Source organism: Gymnoscopelus microlampas (assembly GCF_963454915.1).
Source record: "Gymnoscopelus microlampas genome assembly, chromosome: 16".
Lineage (NCBI taxonomy): Eukaryota > Metazoa > Chordata > Actinopteri > Myctophiformes > Myctophidae > Gymnoscopelus > Gymnoscopelus microlampas.
In genome coordinates, this window is record NC_139953.1 from 35,183,923 (window position 1) to 35,209,133 (window position 25,211).

Below are 25,211 nucleotides of genomic sequence, written 5' to 3' on the forward strand. Positions count from 1 at the left end.
TACGGCGTTGCTCTGCATGCGGCTATCTGTCTTTAAGACGGTTGGTGTCTCTGAGTGTGTGTGTGTGTGTGTGTGTGTGTGTGTGTGTGTGTGTGTGTGTGTGTGTGTGTGTGTGTGTGTGTGTGTGTGTGTGTGTGTGTGTGTGTGTGTGTGTGTGTGTGTGTGTGTGTGTGTGTGTGTGTGCGTGCGTGCGTGCGTGCGTGCGTGCGGGTGGGTAAAAAAAAAAGAAAAAGGTTATGTTTATTTGATGTCATCAGAAAAAAAGAATACAAAAATAAAGTATGATGTCCAAAAAGAAGTTCTGTCTATCTGTGTCTGTATTGTCTGTATGAACGCTGAGGTTTTCAATGTGTCCGTCACATTCACAGAACAAACACAGACAGATCAGCCAGACTAAGATCCGCGTCGCCTCCACCCTCCTCTTCATCCTGGCCGGCTGCATCGTCTTCGTCACCATCCCAGCTGTCATCTTCAAACATATCGAGGGCTGGACCGCTCTGGACGCCATCTACTTCGTTGTCATCACCCTGACTACCGTTGGAATTGGTGACTATGTAGCAGGTGAGGAGTTGCTTATAACCACTTCATAGACCGGACCAGCCAGAGGTCTGTACCCTTCTTTTTTCCCCTCTACACAGAATCTCCATCTGCAAGCTTGTAGATCTGAATGTTCGCCTAATTTTAGCGAATTGTTTGCCCACTGGGTCATGTGGTTGATCAACGAATAGAGTGTTCCTAGAAATCAATTGAATTCATAACTTAACCCATTGAGACCTGAAGCCGATTCTACATGTCTCCTAAATCCCAACAGTTTTCTGAAAAAAACGTATGTTTCTATATCAGTGGTGCTCAATCTTTTTCATGTCAAGGACCCCCAAAATGATTTGTATTTGGCCGTGGACCCCCATCAAAATATTTTGTTCCAGGGACCCCCCAGAAGCAAAGATTTGAGTTAAAAATGTTCGCTTTAGAAATATATATATTCAAAGATTTGCACACATTTTCACGATTTTTCAAAAATAGCAGATCTACAAGCTCGCTCTACAAGCTTGTGTATCTGCTATTTTTGAATAGACCCAAAGTGTAAAATAATGCTTTTTAGCTCAAATCTAAAAATGACACAGTTCCAGGTCTTAAATAAAGCGGGGCTTAGACTACAGGATTTTTTCAATCTTAAACAATTTGAAAATCTGGTTGCATCACATCACACAGACGCAGATGCAGCACCTCAACGTGCAGTGATCACACGCGAAAGCAGACGTAGTAAACAGCAGAGCCTGTTAAACTTGCGGCGGCGATGGACGGTTCTGAATGATATTTCTGGGAGGACAATACATGTTGTATAGTTGTGTTCTTCCCACATACTGTATCAACAAAGCCTCAGCTGTGCATCCCCCCCCCCCCCGAACAGGTTGTTTTGACAGATCGCTGTGTCAAATATCTTCTCATTCACTGAACGTCTACTTGTAGTTGTTTGTCTCTGTGACGTGTGCCGTTCCACTCCTGCCGTTCCACTCGGACTGTAGTGATGTAATCCATCATCCAGATATCAAACAACCTTAATCATTTATAGGGGCGGACCGATAGTCTGTGAGCAAATCAAGGGGGTTCAAGATTGGATCTTTGAACCGCTCACACTATAGGGTTGTCTTGCCAGATAATTCCGATTCCGATTATCCTGTAGTGTGAGCCCAGCATTAGCCCTATTTATATTGTATGTCACTGTAATATATAGTGTAATATATACTGGAATAGTGGAATTAAAAATCCACAGGCTCACAATGCATCACATCGCAACGCATGGTGAGCTTGTAGATCCGCTGTTTTAGCTAAAGTATATTAAAACTTTTGCGCCTATAATGATAAGGCCAGAGTAGAGCTTGAAAGGGGTTAAATTTGATCGCACAGCTTCATCCTCTATTCCCCTTATTTGTCCTATTGATTATGGTCGCCAACATCTGCTCCGCACAATCATTATTCATGTCTGACCTAATGTGAGGTCAGTGCTGCTTTATAGGAATGCTTTCATTGCATAGATGGGCTTGGCAAGAGTTGGGGTTCCATCTCCGCTGCGACGAGTGATTAACTTTCCACAGAGTGTGGCTTTCTTGTGTGATGGATGTAGTCCTCTCTGTGGACTGGTGACATTCAGTTAATGTGAGGAGCGGTTGTTTATTGCTTTAGCGCAATGGAATACAATAATGGAGCCGCCCAGGCCGAGCTCGCCCGTGTCTGCACATCACCAGTGATTTCTAGCCTGATCGCTCCTCAACACACTGGAAATTTGAAAGGAAAATTATTCAAATGCATGTCTCAGAAATATATCTTGTGATGAATGTCTAACATTTGCCATTTAGCTCCTGAAGCCCTATTTTTTATGCTGTGTCGCATACAAATAGCCGATCTACAAGCTCATGTTGTGATTTTTGAAAATGTTAGTTTTTTATGTTTGAAAGTTTTAGATTTTTTTTCCTAGAACTTTTCAGAAATATCTACAATTTTGAGAAAATGTTTCAGACATTTTTGCACATTTCTGCCTATAATGACATGCCCAAAATATAATAAATAAATAATACATTATATGAAACATGCAGACTGCTGCAGAGACAATGAATATTTTATCGATTTTCTTTCCCCATCCCCCTTCAGGAGGAGACCGGAGGATTGAGTACCGTAAGTGGTACAGACCACTGGTGTGGTTCTGGATACTGGTTGGTCTGGCCTACTTTGCTGCAGTGCTGAGCATGATCGGAGACTGGCTGAGGGTCATTTCCAAGAAAACAAAAGAAGAGGTATGCATCCAGACACATATGATGTTCTTTTGCAGGGTTAAAATCTATGTTTACGCACTATTGTGTATCTGTCTGTAACATTTTTGTTTTGTTTTTGTATTTCGTATTTTTAGTATATTTACTAGCTCCTGTATGCGTTTGTTGTTCGCTGTTAATATTAGTGTATTGTTTGCTCGTTGTCAAACTGAGGGTAACCTCTGTGCCTTTCGAGCATAAATAAAGGTTTGAAATGTATCTCAAACAGTAAATTGAGCACACAGATCCAAAGGTAAAAGCCAGGTGCTGGGCAGAGACAAATATTAAGAACAAATATCTCCCAAAGGTATTTTTATTACGAAGGTGACGTTTCGAGGGTGACATTTCGAGCCAAAGTGGCTCTGAGCTACTACGGCTCAAAACGTCATTCGGTGGTAATAAAAATACTATTGGAGCTGAATCCAGCCTTGTCTCAGAATTTTACATTTGTCCAATACCACAGAAGCAATATTTGAAGTAAAAATGTAACTTTGAGATCAATATTTGATGGAGACAGACCACGGGGAAACCTAACCCACACACACCATGAACAAAAAAAGAGTGATGTTATTATTAATAATAATTGACATTATTATTTTGATAATTGACATGGTCCACATTTTGGACTCGACACGACTGTTTTGGATAATCGATGAATTCTTATAGCTTTGGTGTACAGAGACCAGGTTTCATAGTGCTGTATGTAACTGTTAGAATAATTCTATCTCATTCTATCACAAAATGCAATACAATGGGCTTGTCCGAGGCCATGAGTGAAAGCCTTGTAAATAAGCAAGTTGTGCACCAGTGAGAGCTTCGCTGCTCCGAGTACATCAAGAGAAGCACAGCTGCGCCAGACAGGAAAGCTCACGGCCATACATTTTTGTTAAGAAAGGGGCCATGCAGTTGCTACTTGCTATTGCGGCTCTGTCTCACCACACAGCGGCAGCAGCAAAGTTGAACCTTTCTCAATTTTGGCGCTCTGCTTTTTGCTAGCGCCGCCTCCTGCCATGGTGGGGAAAGCGGCGGTCAATCCTCTCCATTGGCAATGCATTGAACCTCGCCGCTTTCTCAGAACACGGGAACTAAATACTTCTGCTTTTGTGAATTGAGCATAAACCCTGTAAACAAAGCTGTGAATGTCAAATGCATTATTGACATCACTGTCCCCCACGTCCTAGGTTGTTGAGATCAAGGCCCATGCAGTGGAATGGAAAGCCAACGTGCAGGCTGAGTTTCGGGAGACGCGACGGCGCATGAGCGTGGAGGTGCACGACAAGCTCCAGCGCGCCGCCACCATCCGAAGCATGGAGCGCCGGCAGCTGGGCCTGGACCAGCGCGCCGTCTCGCTGGACATGCTCTCGCCGGAACGCCGCGCCGCCTTCAACAGCCTGGACCCCAACCGCTTCAAGAGGTCTCAGGAGAGCATCGACATCAAGCTGAACAACCTGCGCCTTAAGGGGCTGGAGCCGAGCCGCTCCGAGAGCAGCCACCAGACCACCTCCGAGGACAACATCTTCAACCGGCTGGGCTCAGTCACCAAGCTGACCAAGCGGAACCGTAACCGCGAGCTGAAGAAGAACATCCCAGACCAGCGGCCGCACAGCGACACCTTCGGGTGCAGCACGCCCACCTACAACTGCAGCACGCCCACCTACAACTGCAGCCCCCCGCCTGTCGAGGACGGGAGCGGGGCAAAGGACGAAGGGGAGGATGAGATCGAAGACAAGGAATGCAACACCAGCCTGTCCGAATTCCCGCTGTTCGTAGAGGTGTGCAAGCCCCTGAACGGCTATGTGGCGACACCACAGACCAAAGAAAACGAGAGCGAAGAAGAAATAACACTTGAAGAGAAAGAGGTGCAGATGGAGGTGGAGCTCGACCCGTAGGCCGTCCCGCCCCGCCCTCACTCCTACTCAGTAAAATCATCAATGTTATTAATTTAAGAGTGTACAAATGTAGGCAGGCTTGGATTTACCTGGGGGAGAGGACGGGTAAATCCTAGCCTTTGCTTTTATAATATTTTATAATTGATAATATCACAATTTAACAATTGTACAATAAAAAATTTATGTTAACCACAAATCTTCATTTCGAACAAAAAAAATAGCAATAATTATAATAGCGACCTACAATCTTGTAGACTGGCTAATCTCGCTATTTGTTGTTCAACAAAGTACATAGGGCTTGAGTGGTTAAGAAAATGTTTTTCTTTTTACAAATCCTCTACGGACCCTGAATGTAGGTCACATTTGTACACTCTCTGGGGTTAAATTAGCACTAACGATTTTACTGTGTAGACACAGGAGGTTTTAAACACCACCGCAATGTGCCTTATGTTCTTATTCCTCTGTGTGCTTAAGCAGGGGCTACACACGTGTCCCTTTCTGCGATATATACTGTAATGTTCAAGTATTCACTGTGCCCAAATGATCTGAGGGATGCGTATTTGAGTTACAGGATGAGGTCTGTTCCAAGGAAGGACGGTAAGACTGGCTAAGGTTTGTACTGTGGGCTTATACTATGCCAAATGATGGGTCGGGTAGAGTTAAAAATTTGCTTTTGCACACCTACAGAACGACAGGAGACCAAGGGTCGATCAACGTAGAAGAAAGACTCTCGCATACCGACTTTAAATGCAAGTTGAATGTCAACGTTTCAATCCAGAGACCGACCAGACCTAATTCTCTGGTCTGAAACGTTGTGTTTGCAATTAAACTTCCATCCATCCATCTTCAACCACTTATCCGGAGTCAGGTCGTGGGGGCAACAGTGAACACAGGAACAGAGAGCTCCAGACTTACATTCCACATTAGCCACCTCATCTTTTGGGGATCCCAAAGCATTCCAAGGCCAGCGTGGAGATATGATCCCCCATCCGGTCCTATGCTCATGAAGTGTGGCTCATAACCCAAAAGAATAAATTGCGGATTCAAGCGGACAAAATGAGTTTTCTCAGATGAGTGGCTGGCTTCTCCCTTAGGGATAGGATGAGAAATTCAGTCACTCTGTAGACACTCAGAGTAAAGCCGCTGCTCCTACCCGTGGAAAGAAAGGAGGCAGTTAAAATATTTCGGGTAAAAAAAAAGGTATAGACGCTTCATGGGCTCTCCCTAGGGAGGTCCTCTGGGCACGTCCCATTGGGAGCAGGCCACGGGGCAGACCGAGGCAAATCAACTTCTTTGCATTTGAAGACGGTGTGCGGGAGCCTTTCTTCTACAGTGTCTTACAGTTGAAAGAGAAATGGTTGTCTGCTATAGCGAGGTCAAGCATAAGGCAAGCCTGATTGCCAATTGATGTCAGATCCATGGGCTTGTTGTAATGAGCAGACAACGCAATAAATTCATGGAAAAGAACCACTTGGCATAAATAATTAAGAATAATAGTCAATGAGAATTGTACTGGATGTGACATTAAAGATATAAAAAGTGCCAGTATGGATGCAGGCCAGTGAGGCGAAGCAATTAAAATTCCGTAGCAGACTTTTTGAAGATTATGTGTATCGGTACTGACATGAGCACGAGGAGGACCACTGACTTGGCGCTGTGTTCCATGCTCCGAGTCAGACAAGCACTAAATGGACACCACAGAGGAAGAGTTTGAATGGCGGAACACCCAATGAGTCGTCGTTAAACATAACTCTTCCACAATGTGTTTGTTCCCACGTCTTTTTTTTTGCTCTGTTTCAACTCCAGAATCTAAATTGCTGAAAAATGCACTTGCAAAAATGAATGAAAACCACTTTACATAAACAAGCCGCCCGATGTCGTCTGTGCATGGTCCAATGTACCAATATGCTACCTAGATCATGACCTCTTTTAACACTAACAATCTCAGGGCTTGTCCTAAAGTCTGGTTTATACAGTGCTTACCCCGAAAATAGCAGATTTACAAGCTCACAAAGTGTGAGCTTGAAGATCGGCTATTTCTGGTGCGCGACACTGGCTGCGCAACCAAGTATAAATCAGGCAACGTTGCTAATGTGTCTACTGAATGCTGCATTCACACTTAATAAAAAGAAAAGAAAAAGAAAGGCAACGCTCTGAGGGTGACAGATTCAGGCAGCAGAACTGGACGATTAAGTAAGCCATAATGCAGGTTGCGGTACGATCCTATAATCGTTGGCCGAACGTCAACGAAACGATGGACGACTTGGAGGTTTTTGGAGGCAAGTGCTGGTCAATGGCTTTGAAGCAGTATGCTAACGGTGGCATTTTATGTCACCATACTTGACCCAAGTGCACCACGTTTATGTCTGCAAAGTACAGTTACATTTTCATAAGTTTCATAGTACTAATGGGAATGACTATGTTATGCATAACGGTTTGTGAGCTTGGTCTCTGATTGTACCTGCAAGGACGTGAGGTTGAATAACTTATCACCTTGCTCACACTCATTCAGACACTACCCCCTCCCCCCCAAGCCTCACAAATATACTCACACCAAAACTCCACATAGTACTATATACTACACTGTCTCAGATCCTATTGTGTGCATTACTTTGGGTACAGAGTTAGCCTATAGTGTGGATGCAGCGTCAAAGAACTATCAATGTGTTTTTTTTTATAAAAATGCTTCTAATGATGAAAAACAAACAAAAAAACTTTAATGCTTATGAAAAAAAATAAAACTAAATTTATGATGTGGAATTCCCAAAAGCATGCTATATTGCAAAAAGAAAAGAAAAGAAATACTCTGATGTATATGGTATTGATTGTACCATCACCACCACCTGCTTCAAGAGGACACTCCTTAATGGATTTTTTATTTTAACTTTAATTTTGGCTGCCGTGAGGCGGCACAGACAACAAGAGTCTACACACAATGAGTATTTGGACGTTGTTCACGGTATTAACTTGCAACCATTATGCAGGATTTATACATAGCTGTGTGCGATGTTGCGCACCAAAAATAGCAGATCCATCAGCTCACAACGTGTGACGAATTGTGAGCTTTTAGATGGGCTATTTTTGGAATGCAACACGGCATACAACCGAGTATAAACCAGGCAGTACATTAAATGTAGTGAGTGCCTTTTGGAAATAAAGATCACTGAATGAAGTGCTATTTGAGTTTTTTTTTTTTTTGTTATTTGAGTGTGTGTGTGTGTGTGTGTGTGTGTGTGTGTGTGCGCGTGTGCGTGTGCGTGTGCGTGCGTGCGTGCGTGCATGTGTCTGAGATAGTGCACGTGCATGTCAGTTGGACTTCAATTTCCTTGAGAGATTTTATATCTTGCTACCCCCTATCTGTCTCAGCGATGTAGCTATCACAGTCACCGGAAAGAGGACTATATCCCTTTCATTGTCATTGGCAGTGACCTCTCTCGCATTGAAATAAACCCCCTCCAGGTTTTTTTGGGGCCAATCTTTCCAAAAGTTCCCGGGAGTTGTTCCTCAGAACTGCATCATTTAATTCCTGACTTGACAACCCATTATGGAAACCTTGTTGTCACATGTACATCGCAGATAATCCCCTCCAAGCAACATGAGCAGGGTGTCAATGTTCATTGATTGTGGAGAAACAGGGTGGTATTGCAAGAGGAGAGAGATATAGATAGGCCTATATTGATTCCGCAAGGGAAATTCTGTTAGCATACAGTAGCAGCAGCGCAGTATGACACAGGACCGTACAGAGATCTCTCTGTGTAGATATCTATGTACAGCAAACAGATTAGAAATAAGGTACAACATAAAAGGATCCATTTTAATTCACTTCCTTTAATAGGTTTTTTCAACGTCAATGGTATCATATGTACTATCAAGGTCTGCTTTTTCATTACGATTACATTAAGAGATTAAAAAAATACATTACGTCATTTTCCTGAACCAGCCTGCTTTACATTACAGCAACGCACAATATGCTTATTCTGCCCAGTCTAACCTCAGCCTTTTCTTGTTGGCCACTCATACAAACTCTTATGCTTTTAACTGGGTTAAAATGTGTTGAGCGCACGGTCTATAGATAGATAGATAGATAGATAGATTGATAGATAGATAAATAGATAGATAGATGGATAGATAGATAGATAGATAGATAGATAGATACTTTATTAATCCCTCAAGGGAAATTCAGGAATCCCATATAGCATAGATCATACAGGCATACACTAAGGTTAGTTAAAACACAGCACAAAAAGAGGGGGCACAGGTTAAAACTGAGAGAAGACAATTATACAATGAATAAGCATAAAAAGCATTAAAAAGGTGTCACTGGGAATAATACGCCTTTGTTATTGCACATAGCCCATCTGTAACTAAAACTAGTCGTCCAGTTCATGAGCCTAGTGGCTGGTCATCATTAAAGAGGCTTATTGGTGTTGGGACAAAAGTGTTCATTCTTGCAGAGCATCGAACGGAACAGATCCTTGCGACTGCTTTTCTGGCCTGCCTAGATAAGATGTTGTGGAGAGGATGACTCACATCGTCCACTATGGCCCGCATCTTGTTCTGTGTGCATCTCTCCACAACAGACTCCAGTGAGTCTGGCCTCTCACCCAGTACTGAGCCAGCCTTCTTCACCAGCTTGTTCAGCCGATAATAGCATCCTTGTCCATCGCGCCCATCACGCGACCAAACCAGAGTTTACAGGTGCAAGAAGGTGCTGTATTGTGAGGCTGTATTTACAAGATTTACAAGGCAATATAATAAACCACAAGCCGAGGGACACATGTGCTGGGGGGAAAAAAGAATAAAAGAAAAAGAAAAGCTAAACAAGGCAAGTTAGAAAACAAAAGACAGACTGATTTAGCCATATCATAAAGTGTTACCAAAACAAAAGCCTGCCTGCCTAACTACGCAGTCTAACAAGAGTCCAAAAAGTACAAAAGTGTCAACCATCCCTTACCTAGTGTGTAGGCTATAACAAAAACCCTCCTACGTGATGCTCTATATATAGATGCCCCTGTCTTATCAGTACCAGGGCATACACACAGTATACAAAAGGTAGGAGAATCGATACAAAGTTTACTCAAACTTTACATGGGTTGCACAAGCACAAAAGTGTAGTGGATGAGAAAGAGTGGGCGGCCAGTGGCACATGCAGACCCAGGCCTTTTATGAGCCAGCAGAGGATAGAGGTGAAGGCAGAGGAGCAGGACCAGCGAACGGGAGTGATAAGCACAGTTGGTGGAGGAGTGAAAGATAACGGGTTGATTGGCAGTAGACAGCCAGGGTGATTGATGACCGCCCGGAGGGGCCTGCAGAGGGGCCTTATAGCTAGATCTTTAACTCTTGAGAGTGTAAAATTAAACCAAATGGACCCTTACGGGTCCATTTGGTTTCATGTTAGCTCTCAAGAGTTAAATTATTGTTAAACATCTGCATTTACTTAATTAAAGAATTGTTATTTTGATCAGCGTTTGATCACGTATCCAACAATAACAAAATATTCTAAGTCTTGGGTCCCATCAAATGGTGGTCCGTGGCTCAAATGCCGAATAAATAATGTACCTTGATATGAAAAGGGTTGAAAACCACTGGTTTAGGAGACCAATGGGGAAATCACCATGAGCACAGATTCTGACCGATTATTTTGCCCCATAGTCACTGAAGTAAATATTGGAGGGAGCCACTCATCACAAGTCCCATGATATGCTCAGAACATTCTGACACAAAAATTACTTTTTTTCAGACAGACAAATCAGGCGGAAATGAAAAAAAGGTTAAAGCACTATATTCTGATAGTAATCATTGCTATAGAGTGTTTGTTCAGTAACAGTAGTCTCCCCGTCTCTCCAGCTCTTTAATAAACAGAAAATAAATGTTCCGGTAGGTGTCAAAATCTCAGCCAATCAGGAGAAAGTACCAATTTTTAAGCTTCATTTTTATAGTGTTCCAGTTCCAATTTTGTCTGCTCATTTCTTAGTGTCATCACTTCCAATTTCACTTGTTTAATCTATATCCTGATTGAGTTCTCTATCCTGATTGGATAAAATTGAAAATGAAACTGAAACTGAAACGAAAATGCATTTTCTGTGTTATAAAGAGCTGGAGAGACAAGACTCCTTTTACTGAACAAACACTCTATAGCAATGAGTACTATCAGAATATAGAGCTATTTAACACTTATTTTAACCAAAGAAAATCACCTGGTTTATACCCTTCAAAGATGTCCGCTGCTACCAAAAGACACTTGTTGACGCCCCCTTCAGGATTTTTGGCACGCTCTATACCCTTTCATACGATTGGCGAGGCTTGGGATGAATAAGGAGCTTTGAAAGTGTCCTCTTAAAATGTGTTCCAGTAATATGCTGAACCCCTGGCAGCTCACAGGAGTCACAAGAGGTAAAAGCATCAACTCCAGCTCTGAAATGGATTGTTCAATCTAATTGCCCTTATTTGTCCTGGATTTTGAACCAAGGCCAATGTGGCAACGTCAAGTGAGTTCACACAGATCAATTTCAAAGTTAATTCAAGAGGCTTGGACTCTGTGTTTGATGGATTGTGCAGTACGTGCTTTCAAACACAACAGCATCACCAAAACAAACTGGGCTCCAGTTTCTATCTTGGCAGCAGTTTTTGGTATTGAACAACAGTGAAATGCGCTTACACTCTGCAGCTGTGTAATGCCTCATTTATGCTTTGTCACACAACGGTGTCGCACACTGAAAACAGCAGTAGGCCTACAAGCTCACAACGCATTGCATTCACAGCGCGTAGTGAGCTTGCGTATCGACTTTTTTTTACGGTGCACAACACTGTCATATAGCCTAGCAGTGGTTCTCGACCTTTTGAGGCTGTGACCCCCCAAAATAATCATAGTTGATGCTTATTGTGAAAATAGCAGATCTACAAGATCTACGAGCTTGTAGATCGTCTATTTTCAAGATGTTTGCCTCTTTCTTATGATATTTGACAATTTGGCCAATGTTGACCAGTTTTTTATTACTTTTGATGCAGTAATCATCCCATTTAATAAAAAAATATAATTAGGAATTAAAAAGGTTTTAAAAGTCCTTAAATTGTCACTCTATTTTGTCACTGTCATCCCTCAAATCGTGTGGGGACCCCTTGGGGATCCCAACCCACAGCTGAGAACCACTGTCATATTGGACAAAGTATGTGATGCCCACTAAAGTGTGATCACATTAGTGTGATTGTGATTTATTTACCTTTCAAACCCAGGGTGTGTCTTTATATAATGTTTTCACCCCAAAACAATAATAACTTTGGTCAATAGGTGGCAGAGATTGTCGTTGAGGTAGTCTAGTGCGCAATGCGCATGCGCTGCTGGTTCTTCTCATAATTGAGAGAAGACTCGGTGGAAACAGCTCATGTTTCACTATCTCTAATTCTTCCAAACCACTTTAATCTGTTTTCCAGGTGGGTAATACTTCACAAAGCACACAGAAATGATTGTTGTTGTTTATGTAACGTCTGGAGTTTACTGTGTTTACTTTTGGGTCGAATTTAAGTGTAAAAGGAGTGATTGAAAAGTGTCTCATTGTTTGAAATGTTTGTAATGGCGTCCACCACGTTGCTCCGTCGTGTGCCTCGTTAATTGTAAAGTGTCTGGGTGTCACATCTCCATTCTTTTTGTTAGGTTTGTGTTTTGATTTGTATAGTGGCTGGCTCCATTTATTTTTTAGTGTATGTATATTGTGAACAGTGTTAACGGTTTTGAGAGAAATGGTATCAAACCAGGTAGCTGTAAAACATGCAGATGTAAATAGGTTCATTTGGTATTATTACTGTTACTGATATATGCAAGTCCTAATGGTGCTTAGAGCATCTTATGTATAAAATTTCACTTTAGATGCAAGTGGGAAGTGTTAATGCAGATAAGAGACACAAGAGGTTACAATGTGTGTTTATTTTGAATTGAACTGAAAAGAATGGTTATTGTATTTTGTTTGATTTTGATGTAGTGGTGAATGTTCTATGAACAAGTGAATGTCAATATGTCTAGATAGACAGTAAAAAGTGCAGTATTGTCACATGCTGAGTAAAATGTGCAGTATTAAATGCTGGGTAAATACTAAAGTAAAAAGGACAAATGCAAGCAGTAGACAGTTAGGGTTTGTATCGTAATTGTGTTATGTGAATAACTGAGAGAAGACTCGGTGGAAACAGGCCACGTTTCACTGTCTCTAATTCTTCCAAACCACTTTAACCTGTTTTCCAGGTAATATATATCTGCTACTAGGTGCCATATCCTGGTACCTGTAACATATACATCAGGCTTTTGACTGTACAACTGTGAAGAATGTAGGCATTCATTGCCTCCATTAAAATGATATGGTATAGACTAGTAACCATTTATATTTTTCTTCTCAATATGCAAATGTAATCATTAGGCTACATAAAGGAATCCATATCGTACTATAACCTCTGAACCTGCAGTGGCAATTTGGCAAAATGTCATTTCTGTCAGGACCACTTTCGTCAAAGCGAAACATTTTAATTGCACACTCAAATGTGTGTAAATGCAATATTCAGTGGTGGCAGGGCTCTGCTCTGCCCTTCCATATGCATAATTGGAAGGCCATATAGGCAGGGAGAGCAGCAAGCAAAAGACCCCCGCAGGGTGTCACAGGCCCTTGTGTGTGATTGGTTGAGGGGAATGATGTGAGGTGGAGGGAATGTGGGAGCAGTCAGGTGATGGGGAAAGGAGGAGGGAAGGTCTGAGGGCATCTGGTGGATAATGGAGGAATAGCAGGTCTGGGGAGTTGAAGGAGATGTGGATGGAGGGCAGAGACAGAGGCGAGACAGAGATACAGAGAGGTGGATAGAGCAGTGATTCTCAAACTGGGGTCCTTTAGAGGGTTCCAGGGGGTCCCCAGCAAAATGTGTTAATACTAGATAGAGGTTAATACTATAGCGGCCCCAAAAAACGTATGTCGCACCGCCGATTTGACTGATATGCCATATACCGGTATACTGTCATATGCCATATGTATCTGTCGGTAGGCTACTTGTCCTTTTATGCCCATATATGGAGATCTCTGTATCTGTCTGTCCTTGTCCTCAATGTGCCATGATGACAAATTAAGGTTGACAACACACTCCATATTTGGGCGTAGCTGCATTGGGAACTCCTATATGGCTGTTATCATAACTATATAGTTATTATCATAACTATATGGCTATTATCATAACTCCTACATAGCTGAGTCATGGTGACATGAGGTTAGCGTCAGAGGTCGTCCGTCCGTCCATCCAGCCGGCCCGCCGTCCGGCCGGTCCTCCCTAAACCCAATTTGAATATAGGATAGCATCAAAATCAGTTTTACCACTTTAGTCTTATACTGTATGCTTGGGTATTTGAAAATAGACAATCTACAAGTCACAACTTCTGATGCTTGTTGATGTCGACGTTGATCAGCTATTTTGAAAATAATAAATTGGAATCATTTTGGAAAATGTTAAAGGACCACATCTCCCACTTTCAACCTATCTTCATATAATTGTTCCTCACTAATGCTTATTATATAATAAGATGGCACCATTTCTGTCTACTTGCTCTGTGTCTCAGAGGAGAGCTGTGGACAGTGGACAGACACCCGCCTCACAAAGACACGGAGAAACAGATGGAGAGGAGAGGCAGAATGGAGACAGAGATACAGACAAGACAGATGGAGAGGAGAGACAGACAAACAGAGAGACAGATGGAAAGGAATTGAGTCAGAGAGACAGATGTGACTGGTGAGTAGACAGATTCTGACATGGTTACTACAGAGCGGAGCAGCAGCGACAATGGCATCACGCATCAGACAAAGACACTGATAAAATCAGACGAGCATAAGAAGAAGGAGCCTGGGTACTAGCTTCTTATACTGCGGCAGGAATATGCCAGATGAAGCATTATTAAGAGTGCTCCATAATAACGTGAATGGCCAATGACAGAATGACAGCGGAGCGAGCCAAGCCAACCCCATGGGTTTGGCAGGAATACGCTGATACTCAGCGGGTGAGGCAAGGCTTGACTATCATATCCTGCCAGAACTAATGCTATGCTCTGTTTTATATGAAGTACAGAATAGCCATCTTTGATATAACAAAATGCCAGTCAGCTTTAGTGGGGTGGGCCGTATATAGCTTAGATCAGAAGGTCGCCGGTTTGCTTCTTTAATCCTTAACAACTCCCCACTAAGCAGCCATCAGCTGGGTGAAAGATCTACCTTCTTCTGTTATCCAAAGGTTCTCACATTATATGCATAAACTTAAGATTTCTATTTTTTATTTATACGGTTCCCTAGGCTGAAATTAACACATTTCCCTCTCAGCCTTACACATACAAATACACCTCCTTAATTAACAGCTAGGGACCGGTGGAAACACCCTAAAGTGTTTTCCTGAGTTTCATCACCTTATAGCTTTAGATAAAAATCTAAAAATGTAGTCCCGGTTCTATAGTTCACAATCACATTGCCTGCTGGCCCACTACAGTATCCTGTGTCCATGTTGTTTTTTTGTTTGGCTGTCTGAATTACAGAAGAAATCTGTTGAAAGTTTTGATCATGTTATACTTGATCTTATTCTTAAGTTAGTCTCTATTCTTGGTGAATTTAAGAGGTTCGGGCCGCTACGCGGCTCTCACACCTACGTTACACGGCCGATCTGACCGATATGCCCATATATATGGAGACCTCTGCATCTGTAAATCCTTGTCCCTTTTATACTGTCATCAATATGAGCATAGATGTACTGTATATGGGCATGCCCCCTTTTGTGCCCATATATAGAGCTAATTGATTTGTTTGTGCCTGATGCCATGACGACGCATTGAGGTTAGACAACACACTCCATATTTGGGTGTAGCTGCATTGGGATTAGAACTATGGTTATGCCTGCCTGAGTGCAAAGATGGTTAATTTATGAAATTCCACCATCCAAACTGGAACCACTAGAGGCAAAATGGTACACAAATCCTACAAATGGTCTCCTAAGTGTGTGCCGTCTGTTCTTGCGAATGTCCGATGTTTACTGGTGCTAAATCCTGCGAGAGTGTGTTTGTTGGGACAGAGAAAGGTCGATAATAAAGTAAATCTTCTCATGATTTGTCTCCCTGTAAAAAGCTGTTTTAGTATGAAGATTTTGGGAAGATTATGTGGCTTGTGATGATCGGGTCCAATATTTAGTTCAGTGACCATGGGGATAAATAATCGTTCGGAAGCTGTGTTCACGTTCACTCTTCCATTGGAAATAATTGACTCCAACCTGCTTCCGGCCTCCTAAAAAGGCGGCCTCCGACTTCACGCCGATACGGGAAGTAAACCGGAGATGGTGAGTCTTTTTTTTGGGGTTTTGGGTCATAGTGACGTGATAAGCTAATTCCATGGCAATCCAACAAGTCACTTTCACTCCTGTTTGGGAGTTTTGGCCAAATGGTGGCACTAGAGTAGACGAAAGGCTATGGGGTCAAAATCAGTAGGGGCCATCCTCTGGGATTCATGCTCAGATAATTCCATGGCAATCCATTCAGTATTTTTAGCGGTGCCAACCGCTCTATATCTGACTTTGTCCGTGTGTCCGTGTGTCTGTCCGGGTGTCCGGACACCCGGACATTCTTATTGGCTGGGCTATAAACAAATATTGATGACAACATCAATACGGGGCTCATCAAAGGCACCACTTCCTTCACACAGGGTGTGATTTTTGAAATATTTGAGATAGAATTGTTTGGCAGTGGTTCTCAAACTTTGTCTTTGTGTGGACCTCCATCTGAACATATTTTGTGCAAAGAATATTTGAAAATTACGCGTCGCATCACTTTGTGAGCTTTACTATCTGCTATTTTCAAATTGACAATGTATATACAGTAGGGTTAAAGTGGTTAAACTCACTTTGAGAACCACTGTCGTTTTGGGACGAAAGCGGTGAACGGACAGATTGGCAAAGTCATCCTTGGACCACTGCCACTATAACAGGGCTAAAAATACATCTTTTGCCACCAAAGGGCTCTGGACTTACATTTTCTACTTGTCATCCTTTCTTCCTCATTTCCTCATTATGCGTCACAGAGGATGCATCCAGTCAGACAGACTGGTGACCAGCTGAGACTGACTACTGTTAGACCATATGGACACCTCAGGTATCCCACTCAATTACTGTACGTACTGTTAGAAGCAATGATGGTGATCGATGATGTTTACAATTTACATCACACTGATCTGAAAAAAAGAATGTGTTTACGAAAAAAAGAAACTTAAAACTTTTGAAGCAAAAGAAAAATATATACAGTAGGCTAATATAGAGGAGAAAGAGAAAGCATGTAATTGACCTTGTTGAGCAGTGGGGGAAAGAGTACTCACATTTTGTACTTAAGTAAAAGTAGCAATACCACTATGTAGAAATACTCGGTTAGGGCGCGCTCTCACCAAAAGTTGGCTGGCCGCTGTTAAACGCAGGTTGTGCGCGGCCACAGTTTTTTGCAGCCAGCGGATTCTAAAAAAACGCTGTGACGCACCTGTCACTCACATTCAAGACCGTCCCCGTAGCCCGCACCGCCACTAGCCACTAGACACTAGCCACTAGACAAAAAAATGCCTTTGCACATTCACACTTGGGGTTCGTACATCTACATACACATTCAGATTTAAAATACAAAGTACTTACCCCATGGCCACGGATGTTACAATCATGTACGGGCCCTCATAAGTATCCGTATCTTCCGTATTGTTCAATAAAAAGCATTTTAATCCAATCAGTGGTCATTTTCTCCGTATGCTTTCAACTGCAGGACCCTAGCGGTTGAGAGGTGTATTGCACTGTTGGTACATTATAACTCTACTAGAGGTCCGGGCGGCCTACGGCCGCCCGAAACCCCCAGCCGCGCACGGGGCCCAGCGTGGGCGCGTGTATATATGGGATGAACATTTGGGGAAAAAAAAAAAAAAAAAAAAAAGTTGTAATGTAAAAGTAAAAAAATTGAGAAAAAAATTGGGAAGAAATAATATTTTTTATGTTTCAGGGGGTCCGCGGACCCCCTGGTGGTCCGCGCCAAAGTCGTCGGATGAAAATCTCCAAACGGTAAAAAAAAAAAAAAAAAAAAAAAAATCATGCAGGTTCTTGCTTGTTTCTGGCGTGGCATCCCAACCTGGCATCCCAATGCCGGCGATGTGTACTTCCGGGTTGCATAATGATGACATCACTGTCGAATCCTTTGCTGTCATGAACCTAGCCTGGTGTGTTGACCAGTAATGATGACATCACTGGCTAATCCTTTGGTGTCATGAACCTAGCCTGGTGTGTGGAGCAGAGCAGAGCAACGTGCTGTTGTTGTTTTGGGGATTTTCAATGGCGGGCCGTCGTGTTGTGTTGGCCTCGGTGGTACGCACGGTAAGCGGTAGGAAGCTGCTTCCACTTCCGTTGTGTCCGACATTTGGTGAGTAGAATTAATTATGTTGCGAGGTGGGAACGGTGTAGTGAGGCATGGCAGGTGCCCTACGCGAAACGTAAATTCAGGCCGCCCGCCGTGGCGACAGTGTTGGCGACATGTGGTGTGACGGTGTTGTGTTTAGTCGATAACAGAGCTGTGGGGTGTGGACACCGAGGGCACGGAAGTTGCTCGCCATTTATATAGTTAGATGGGAAATTGGCCACCAATCGGATTAAAATGCTTTTTTATTGAACAATACGGAAGATACGGGTACTTCTGAGGGCCCGTACATGATTGTAAAATCCGTGGCCACGGGGTAAGCACTTTATATTTTAAATCTGAATGTGTATGTAGATGTACGAACCCCAAGTGCAAAAGTGAAGACTATTTTTTAACTGACAAGGCTATTAAATATATAGTTAGAGTAATATTATTACACTAAATATATTATTACACTAACCTAAAGACTTTGCGACCGCACTGACTTGTAACCAGGCCAGTTATTTAATGTCAGTCATATGGAACTCTTTCATGGTCAAATCATAAAGTACTGGGTGAGATGCAACAGCTACAACCAGTTGGTCCACTGAGAGCACCATGTTGCTTCCTGAGTCTTGGGACGGTCCGCCTTCGACTCACCCGATTGGACAGAGGGGGAAAATCAGCTCCTGCCTCCAGCAGTTTTCTGCTTCTTCGTGTAGAGCGGATAAACGCAAGGTCTGCGCGACAAGCGGAAAAATCTGCTCTTGCGTGAATCCACGCATTTGCATTGACAAAGCATTGGCAGATTCTGCCCCAGAGGTATATCAAGTACATATTTAAAATGTACTTGAGTAAAAGTACAAAAGTATTGGCATCAAAATATACTAAAAGTAAAAGTACTCATTATGCACAATGTCCCGTTTCAGAAGTTATCAAAAGTCTAAAATGTATAAAAAATATATCTAGAAAATAGCAGATCTAAGTGTTCCAATAATTGTAGTGGAGTTAAAAGTATAATATTTACCCCTGAGGTGTAGTGGAGTAGAAGTAAAAGTATTGAAAATTGGAAATACTCCAGTAATGTAAAGGTACCTCGACAGTACTTCAGTAAATGTACTTAGTTACTTTCCACCACTGTTGTTGAGACAGGAAACTGCCAATTGAAGGAACATACAGGTCATATGATCTAGCAGAATCTAATGTGTGCTTTTGTGAAGGATAACACGCACGCACGCACACACACACACGCGCACACACACGCGCACACACACACACACACACACACACACACACACACACACACACACACACACACACACACACACACACACACACACACACACACACACACACACACACACACACACACACACAGTGTAAGTCCACTCTCAAAGTCCTTGAGAGGATCTATGAAAAATGAAGGGGAAAAAACACTCATTGTGTTGTGGTGCAGCTTCTGTCTGGTTTCCTGGGAAACCGTCGTCTGTGTAACATCGCCCTATACAAATTGGCTCTGGTAAATGTCTGAATTTCAAATTCTGTGTGGTTCACCCTGCAATCGGCCCATTAGATTATGATAATATCTTGTGTGTTGACATGTTGGCCTGAGGTTGGCACTAGAAACACTGTTTCTCAACGTCTGGTCTGGGGCCCACCAGGGGTCCATATGGACTCTGACGGGTCTGTAGTGTACAAATGTAACCATGTTTTGATTTATTTTCCTTATCTTCGGGACCCCAAGCTATACACTGTAAAATTCAACCTGCAAGGGGTCCATTTGGTGGTCCACGGACCCAACGTTGAGAACCAGTGCACTAGAAGAATGTGCAAAGGCCGTGGGCGGGGTCTGCAAAACCCGCTGAGGATATACTCCAGAGATTCAATTTTCATGGCAATGTCAGTGAGACTAGAATCAATCAACACAAGGATTGGTTGGGGCAAACAGGACACAGGTGATACAACATGTGAAATGGGACATTCGGCATAATGAGTACTTTACTGTCCGATGTTTACTGGTGCTAAATCCTGCGAGAGTGTGTTAGCTGGGACAGAGAAAGGTCGATAATAAAGTACATTTTCTCCTGATTTGTCTTTCCGAAAAAAGCCGGTTTAGTATGCCGGTGCACAGCAAATTCCATCGCAATCCAGCCTGTAGTTTTAGACATAATTATGTTGCTTGGGCCCAAAGTGTTGGATGGCTGGACCGACCTCTAAACAAACAAACTTCAATGCCAAAAAGACACAGTTGGGGGAGTCTTAGGGAAGGATCAGGAATAACAGTGATGAGCAGCGGGAGTGGGAGAAGATGGAAAGGGGGATTTGAGATTAATAAGAGAAAAAGGAATAAAGACTTTGCACACATCCAGCTTGGCATGCGTGACTGAACTGACTCTGAGGATTATTATGAAGCATGACTAAAAGAAGTGGGAAAGATTATGTAAGTAGAGAGGGGATTTCTTTTTTTTTCATGAATGAGATTACAGGCACTCTAAGCTCTTGAGAAAAATGGGAAAAGCGTGGCAGCAATGACTAACGTTACTGTAGGTGTCTGATTTCCACGGGGACAAACACTTAAAAATGGTTCTTCTTGTACTGAGAACATAATGGTGCCGTTTGGTTGGATTCAGGGAGTTCAGCGAACCCCACAGTGCCCGCAGACTTAGACAAATGCACAGGGATTATCTCTGTCGTTTATCATACTCTGCCAAAGTTATATTGTTGCATTGTGTTGCGATGAGGTGCAGTGTTTTAGTGTGAACCGAACTGCCAAAATTCTCCACCCATACTTGGGCTGGTGTGCTTCTTGGGCACCTAGTTGGGGGGGGAGAGAGAGAGAGAGAGAGAGAGAGGGGTGCAGGCCTATTTGTATGTCTGCTGCAAGTTATAAGATGTTCATGTCAAGTTATGGATGAAATATATATTTCTTTACACCTTTCTTTTATTTTGCTAACTTTGTCTGCTTATTAGAGAATGATCTAATTCCCGCATGTTATGCAAGTGATGTGATAGCCTTTCTAGTTTTAATGTTGCTGTACATTATATTTCTGGTGTATAACTAATAATATAATGTATACTAATAAATTATAACTGTTTTTGTAATGTCGAAATCAGACTAAAGTTCAGATTGAATATACAATGACAGCTGTTTAGACACACTTTCCCTGTAGTAGGAACTTCTGGCTATTGACTGACTTACGGGCTCTCAAATAGAGAGCAACTTAATTACAGTAGCACCCCAAATTGGAACTACTGCCTTCTGACTCATAATAGCGTATTTATGGCCGGTAGCTGGATTTAGTCTCCATCTCCCTTCCGGACTACTTCATCACTCATAGCCAGGGTATAAAATCATCCCTCTGCATGTGAGTCATTATAGGACCCAAACGCAGACGACCGGAGGCAGCGCAGTTTAATCTCAAGGTTTATTATGAAGTGATACCACAGTTCAGGCATTTAGAACTCTGTTTCCCAAACAGTGGGTCGGGACCCATTGTTTGGTCGCGGACACATTCTTATGGGTACCAATTATTTCAAAAGAATTAAAAAACTAAATCAAATCAATTAAATTAATTCCAAAATATTTAAAAAGTATTTCATAAATAAAATAAAATAATTTCCATAAATAAATAAAAAAAACGTTTCAGATGTAGTGAAAATAGCAGATATACAAGCTCACAGCGTGGCGCGACACGTTGTCAGCTTGTAGATCTGCTATTTTCATTAGTTTGGGTCCCGGGCAAACTCATTTCTAATTTCTCTTTTGGGTCTTGTAGTAAAACGTTTGGGAACCACTGGTCTAGATTAAGAGGGTCCGTTTGTCTGTAGGTAATCTCACCTGCTGGAACAATCAGCACCACATTTCTTGTCACTGCCAGTAAGCCACAGAAAGACCACCACTATTGTTTTTGCAGTCATAAATCACATGTAAGTCATACATAGACGACTGATGTCACAAGCCTGAGACTTACACAGAGCCACACCGTTTCCATGTGGATCCCGAGATCCACGACATTGAGTTGAGGGAGTGGAGACAGCTTTGTATCTAATAGGACTGAGGTGAGATGGAAAAGGAATATGTGGGAGCGTCCAGAGACACTGGGACAGAGAACATGAGACAGACATGAAAGAGACAGAATAAGACACCCTCCCCTACTGGTCCTATTCAACTTCTCTGGCATATACGTACTTATTACCCTTGTGTCCGCACTTCCTTCGCTCATCCACTGTTTGCTTACTTTTTATCCCAGTTACTTTTAGGTTTATCATTGCTCTCCTTTCTCTCTAATTCCTTTATAACTTACACATTTTAAGTGTTTGACTAAATTGTCTTCACTCTTACTCTGAACTTGCACTTCGTAAGTTGCTCTGCGTAACATCTTGCAAAGCATCTGAGAAATGCCAAAATTGTCCTATCGTAAGAAGCAATCTTTGCTTACTTTGTTTGTCATAGTACCAACATGGTAGCATGTTCCTTGTATTCAGTCCCATTCCACTGGCATACTTTCATTGTCTCCTCCTGTGTTCTGATGAGTGCCAGAGGATTGACTAGTGACTACAAACGTGTGTTATTTTGTAAACTGCTGGTGTTATGGCCTCTCCATTAAACAAGGCTGAATAGACACCGCAACATATAAAAGGACATCACAACAGGAGATGCAATGAAATTGTGATTTTACTGAAAACGTAAAACATAAACCAAACGGTAGGAGACCCTGGCCAAAAGAAACAGAAGATGAGGAAGCTACTGTGCCAACCACGTAATGGACCGTCAGGCCCAGCACTTCACCCTAAACAACCAAAACAATATTTTGTATACTACTACTTGTACTGTACTTGTATAAGTTAGTGACTACTTAAACCTTCTTGGTCAAAACAAATAAATCTACCAACTACCAAAACAATTTACGGAAATTGGCTATGGAGATCTCCCAGCCAGAACAAAGAACAAAACACAACACATAAAGTATGTGGAGTAAGAAAAGAAAGAAAAACACGATGGGCCAAAATGAATCCCCAACTCTGCTGCTGTGTTTGGTTGTGCATGTGTCTCCTCTTGCAGTGCTCCCCCACTCTTCTCTGAATCTGATGGTTAAATGGCCGCAGGTGTTCTACTCCTATACAGAGAGAGAGAGAGAGAGAGACAGACGCAGACAGACAGACAGACAGACAGACAGACACACATATATAACAGCTGCTATACTTTAACATTTCAATTCCAGAAGCAACAATGTCACGTCCTTCTTTGTTCTCTCCCACCCATGGTGGCATGCAGCTAGTGCCAGATGTACCCATGATCCTTTCCCCCAGCCTCCACGGCCATCATTCTTGTTCATGGAGTGCTGTCATCTTGTGATATCACCATCAGGTGTCCATGTCCCCCCCTCTTCTTGGGTTGGGGGCCCATCGTCAACAGGCTACCATGCTTAGGTTAGGATGAAGAACCCATCGTGATCCGTGACGCACTATCCCAGTGGTTTTCAAAGCTATGTTTTTTGGTCTTCAGTATCCATTTTCCCTAATTGAAGTGCCCCTTTAGCCAACTGCATCAGTTTGCTTGGAAAACTCCAAGAGAATAACATAGCTATAGCATTCAGTATGGTGCGATGAATGAATGATAACGAACAAAGAATGTAACATTAGAAAAAAGATGACAATTTCAGTTTTCCTTCTAGTTTTTTATTTAATTTGGTTTAACACTTTACAGATCGGCAAGTTCACACAGTCTGTCTAGATGTTTTATCATTAAACATAACAGTAAAATAAATTATTCCAGGGGCAACCAACCTGATAGCTGAATAGTTAGGACATTATATTACGGTCTCTAATGCCTGACACCCGGCCGGGTACGATTCAGCAAATGGTGGATTTGCTGCATGTCACTCCCCTACTCTCTCAGACTCAGACTCCCCTTGTCTGTCTGTCTGTCTGTCTCTCTCTCTCTGTCTTGTCAAAAAAGCAAAAAATAAAAGATTTCTTCCATTTTCCACTTTCTCTGCATACCCCCTGTAGTAATTCTGCTTACCTCTAGGGGTACATGCACCCCCATTGGAGAAACACTCCACTACTCCATGGACACAAGCCAAAAACAGCCAGCCACTGCCAGATATCCATATTAAGAGCCCTATCAAAATTGTGTTCCCTTCCTCTGAGGCGGCTGTGCGGTAATGAGTGGAGTCCCATAGCGTGTGTTGTTGCAGAGAGAAGGGGAGAGACATGGATGGAACAACAACAGCAAATCACATGGATTGTTTTGAGTTTGGGCTTAAGGCTGTGTTACATAGCGTGGGTGTAAATGAAAGAATCCTTGCCCTTTCAGTGCCTCAAATACATATGGTTATGGTTTTGATTAATACTATGCTGCCATTATGGGCTACATGTTTATGAATGAAAATGTCAGATCTACAAGCTCACAATGCGTTGCGATGGAATGCGCTGTGAGCTCGTAGATCTGCTAGTTTTTGAAGAAATATTGATTTGGGTGATTGGAATCGTGAAAATGAGAAGTTCCATTTTAACGATGAACAATTCTACATAAACTCCTCATCGTTGATTTATCCATTACAATTATCACTGAGGATTTCACTGTGTACAAAGCTTGTTGTCTGTGGCCACTTTCACACGTCTGCTTATGACACAGTGAGTCAGACATCTGTATATCGTCACCACGGCAACTGGAGCCTGCATGGCAGTGACTTTGGTGAATGTCATTGTCCATCCCCGTGTAACTCTTGAGAGAAGATATGACTAGACACTGACTCCATTTGTCTCTTTTGTTTTTGATCGTTTTGTGTTTGTTCAAGCCCCTATTTACACTGCTGTCTGTTCTTGTCCAAGTTGTCCAGTAAACTAAAGAGATTATTATGCAGATATATGCACGTATAGGCTGCAATGCGAAATGTACTGTAGGCCTACTGTGTTGTATTATTTAAACTGACAACATAATTGCAGCATAAAGAATCAGAAAGCAGGGGAGCAATAAATCCATTGATAATATAATAGATTATTAGCACAATACAGATTATTATAGTCATGATCTTCCATAGATCTGAATGCTTTTATGAAAACAACATAGAGCATGTATAATGAGCTTAGTTTGAACTAATA

The 25,211-nt window shown here is 42.3% G+C and overlaps 2 protein-coding genes across 2 annotated transcripts in view; both read left to right on the forward strand.

The window, feature by feature from the left end:
* kcnk10a (potassium channel, subfamily K, member 10a) overlaps window positions 1-4,696 on the forward strand; it is a gene marked incomplete at its 3' end in the record, with an annotated part of 30,083 nt that extends 25,387 nt beyond the window's left edge. The window contains exons 5-7 of the mRNA XM_084083437.1: window positions 369-561; window positions 2,650-2,792; window positions 3,989-4,696. Of these exons, the coding sequence (XP_083939563.1) occupies window positions 369-561; window positions 2,650-2,792; window positions 3,989-4,696 (1,044 nt within the window). The remainder of the gene's footprint in view (window positions 1-368; window positions 562-2,649; window positions 2,793-3,988) is intronic.
* The window catches only part of LOC311063661 (uncharacterized protein), a 159,269-nt gene that overhangs the window by 85,583 nt on the left and 48,475 nt on the right, over window positions 1-25,211 (forward strand). The gene's annotated exons all lie outside the window — the stretch shown is intronic.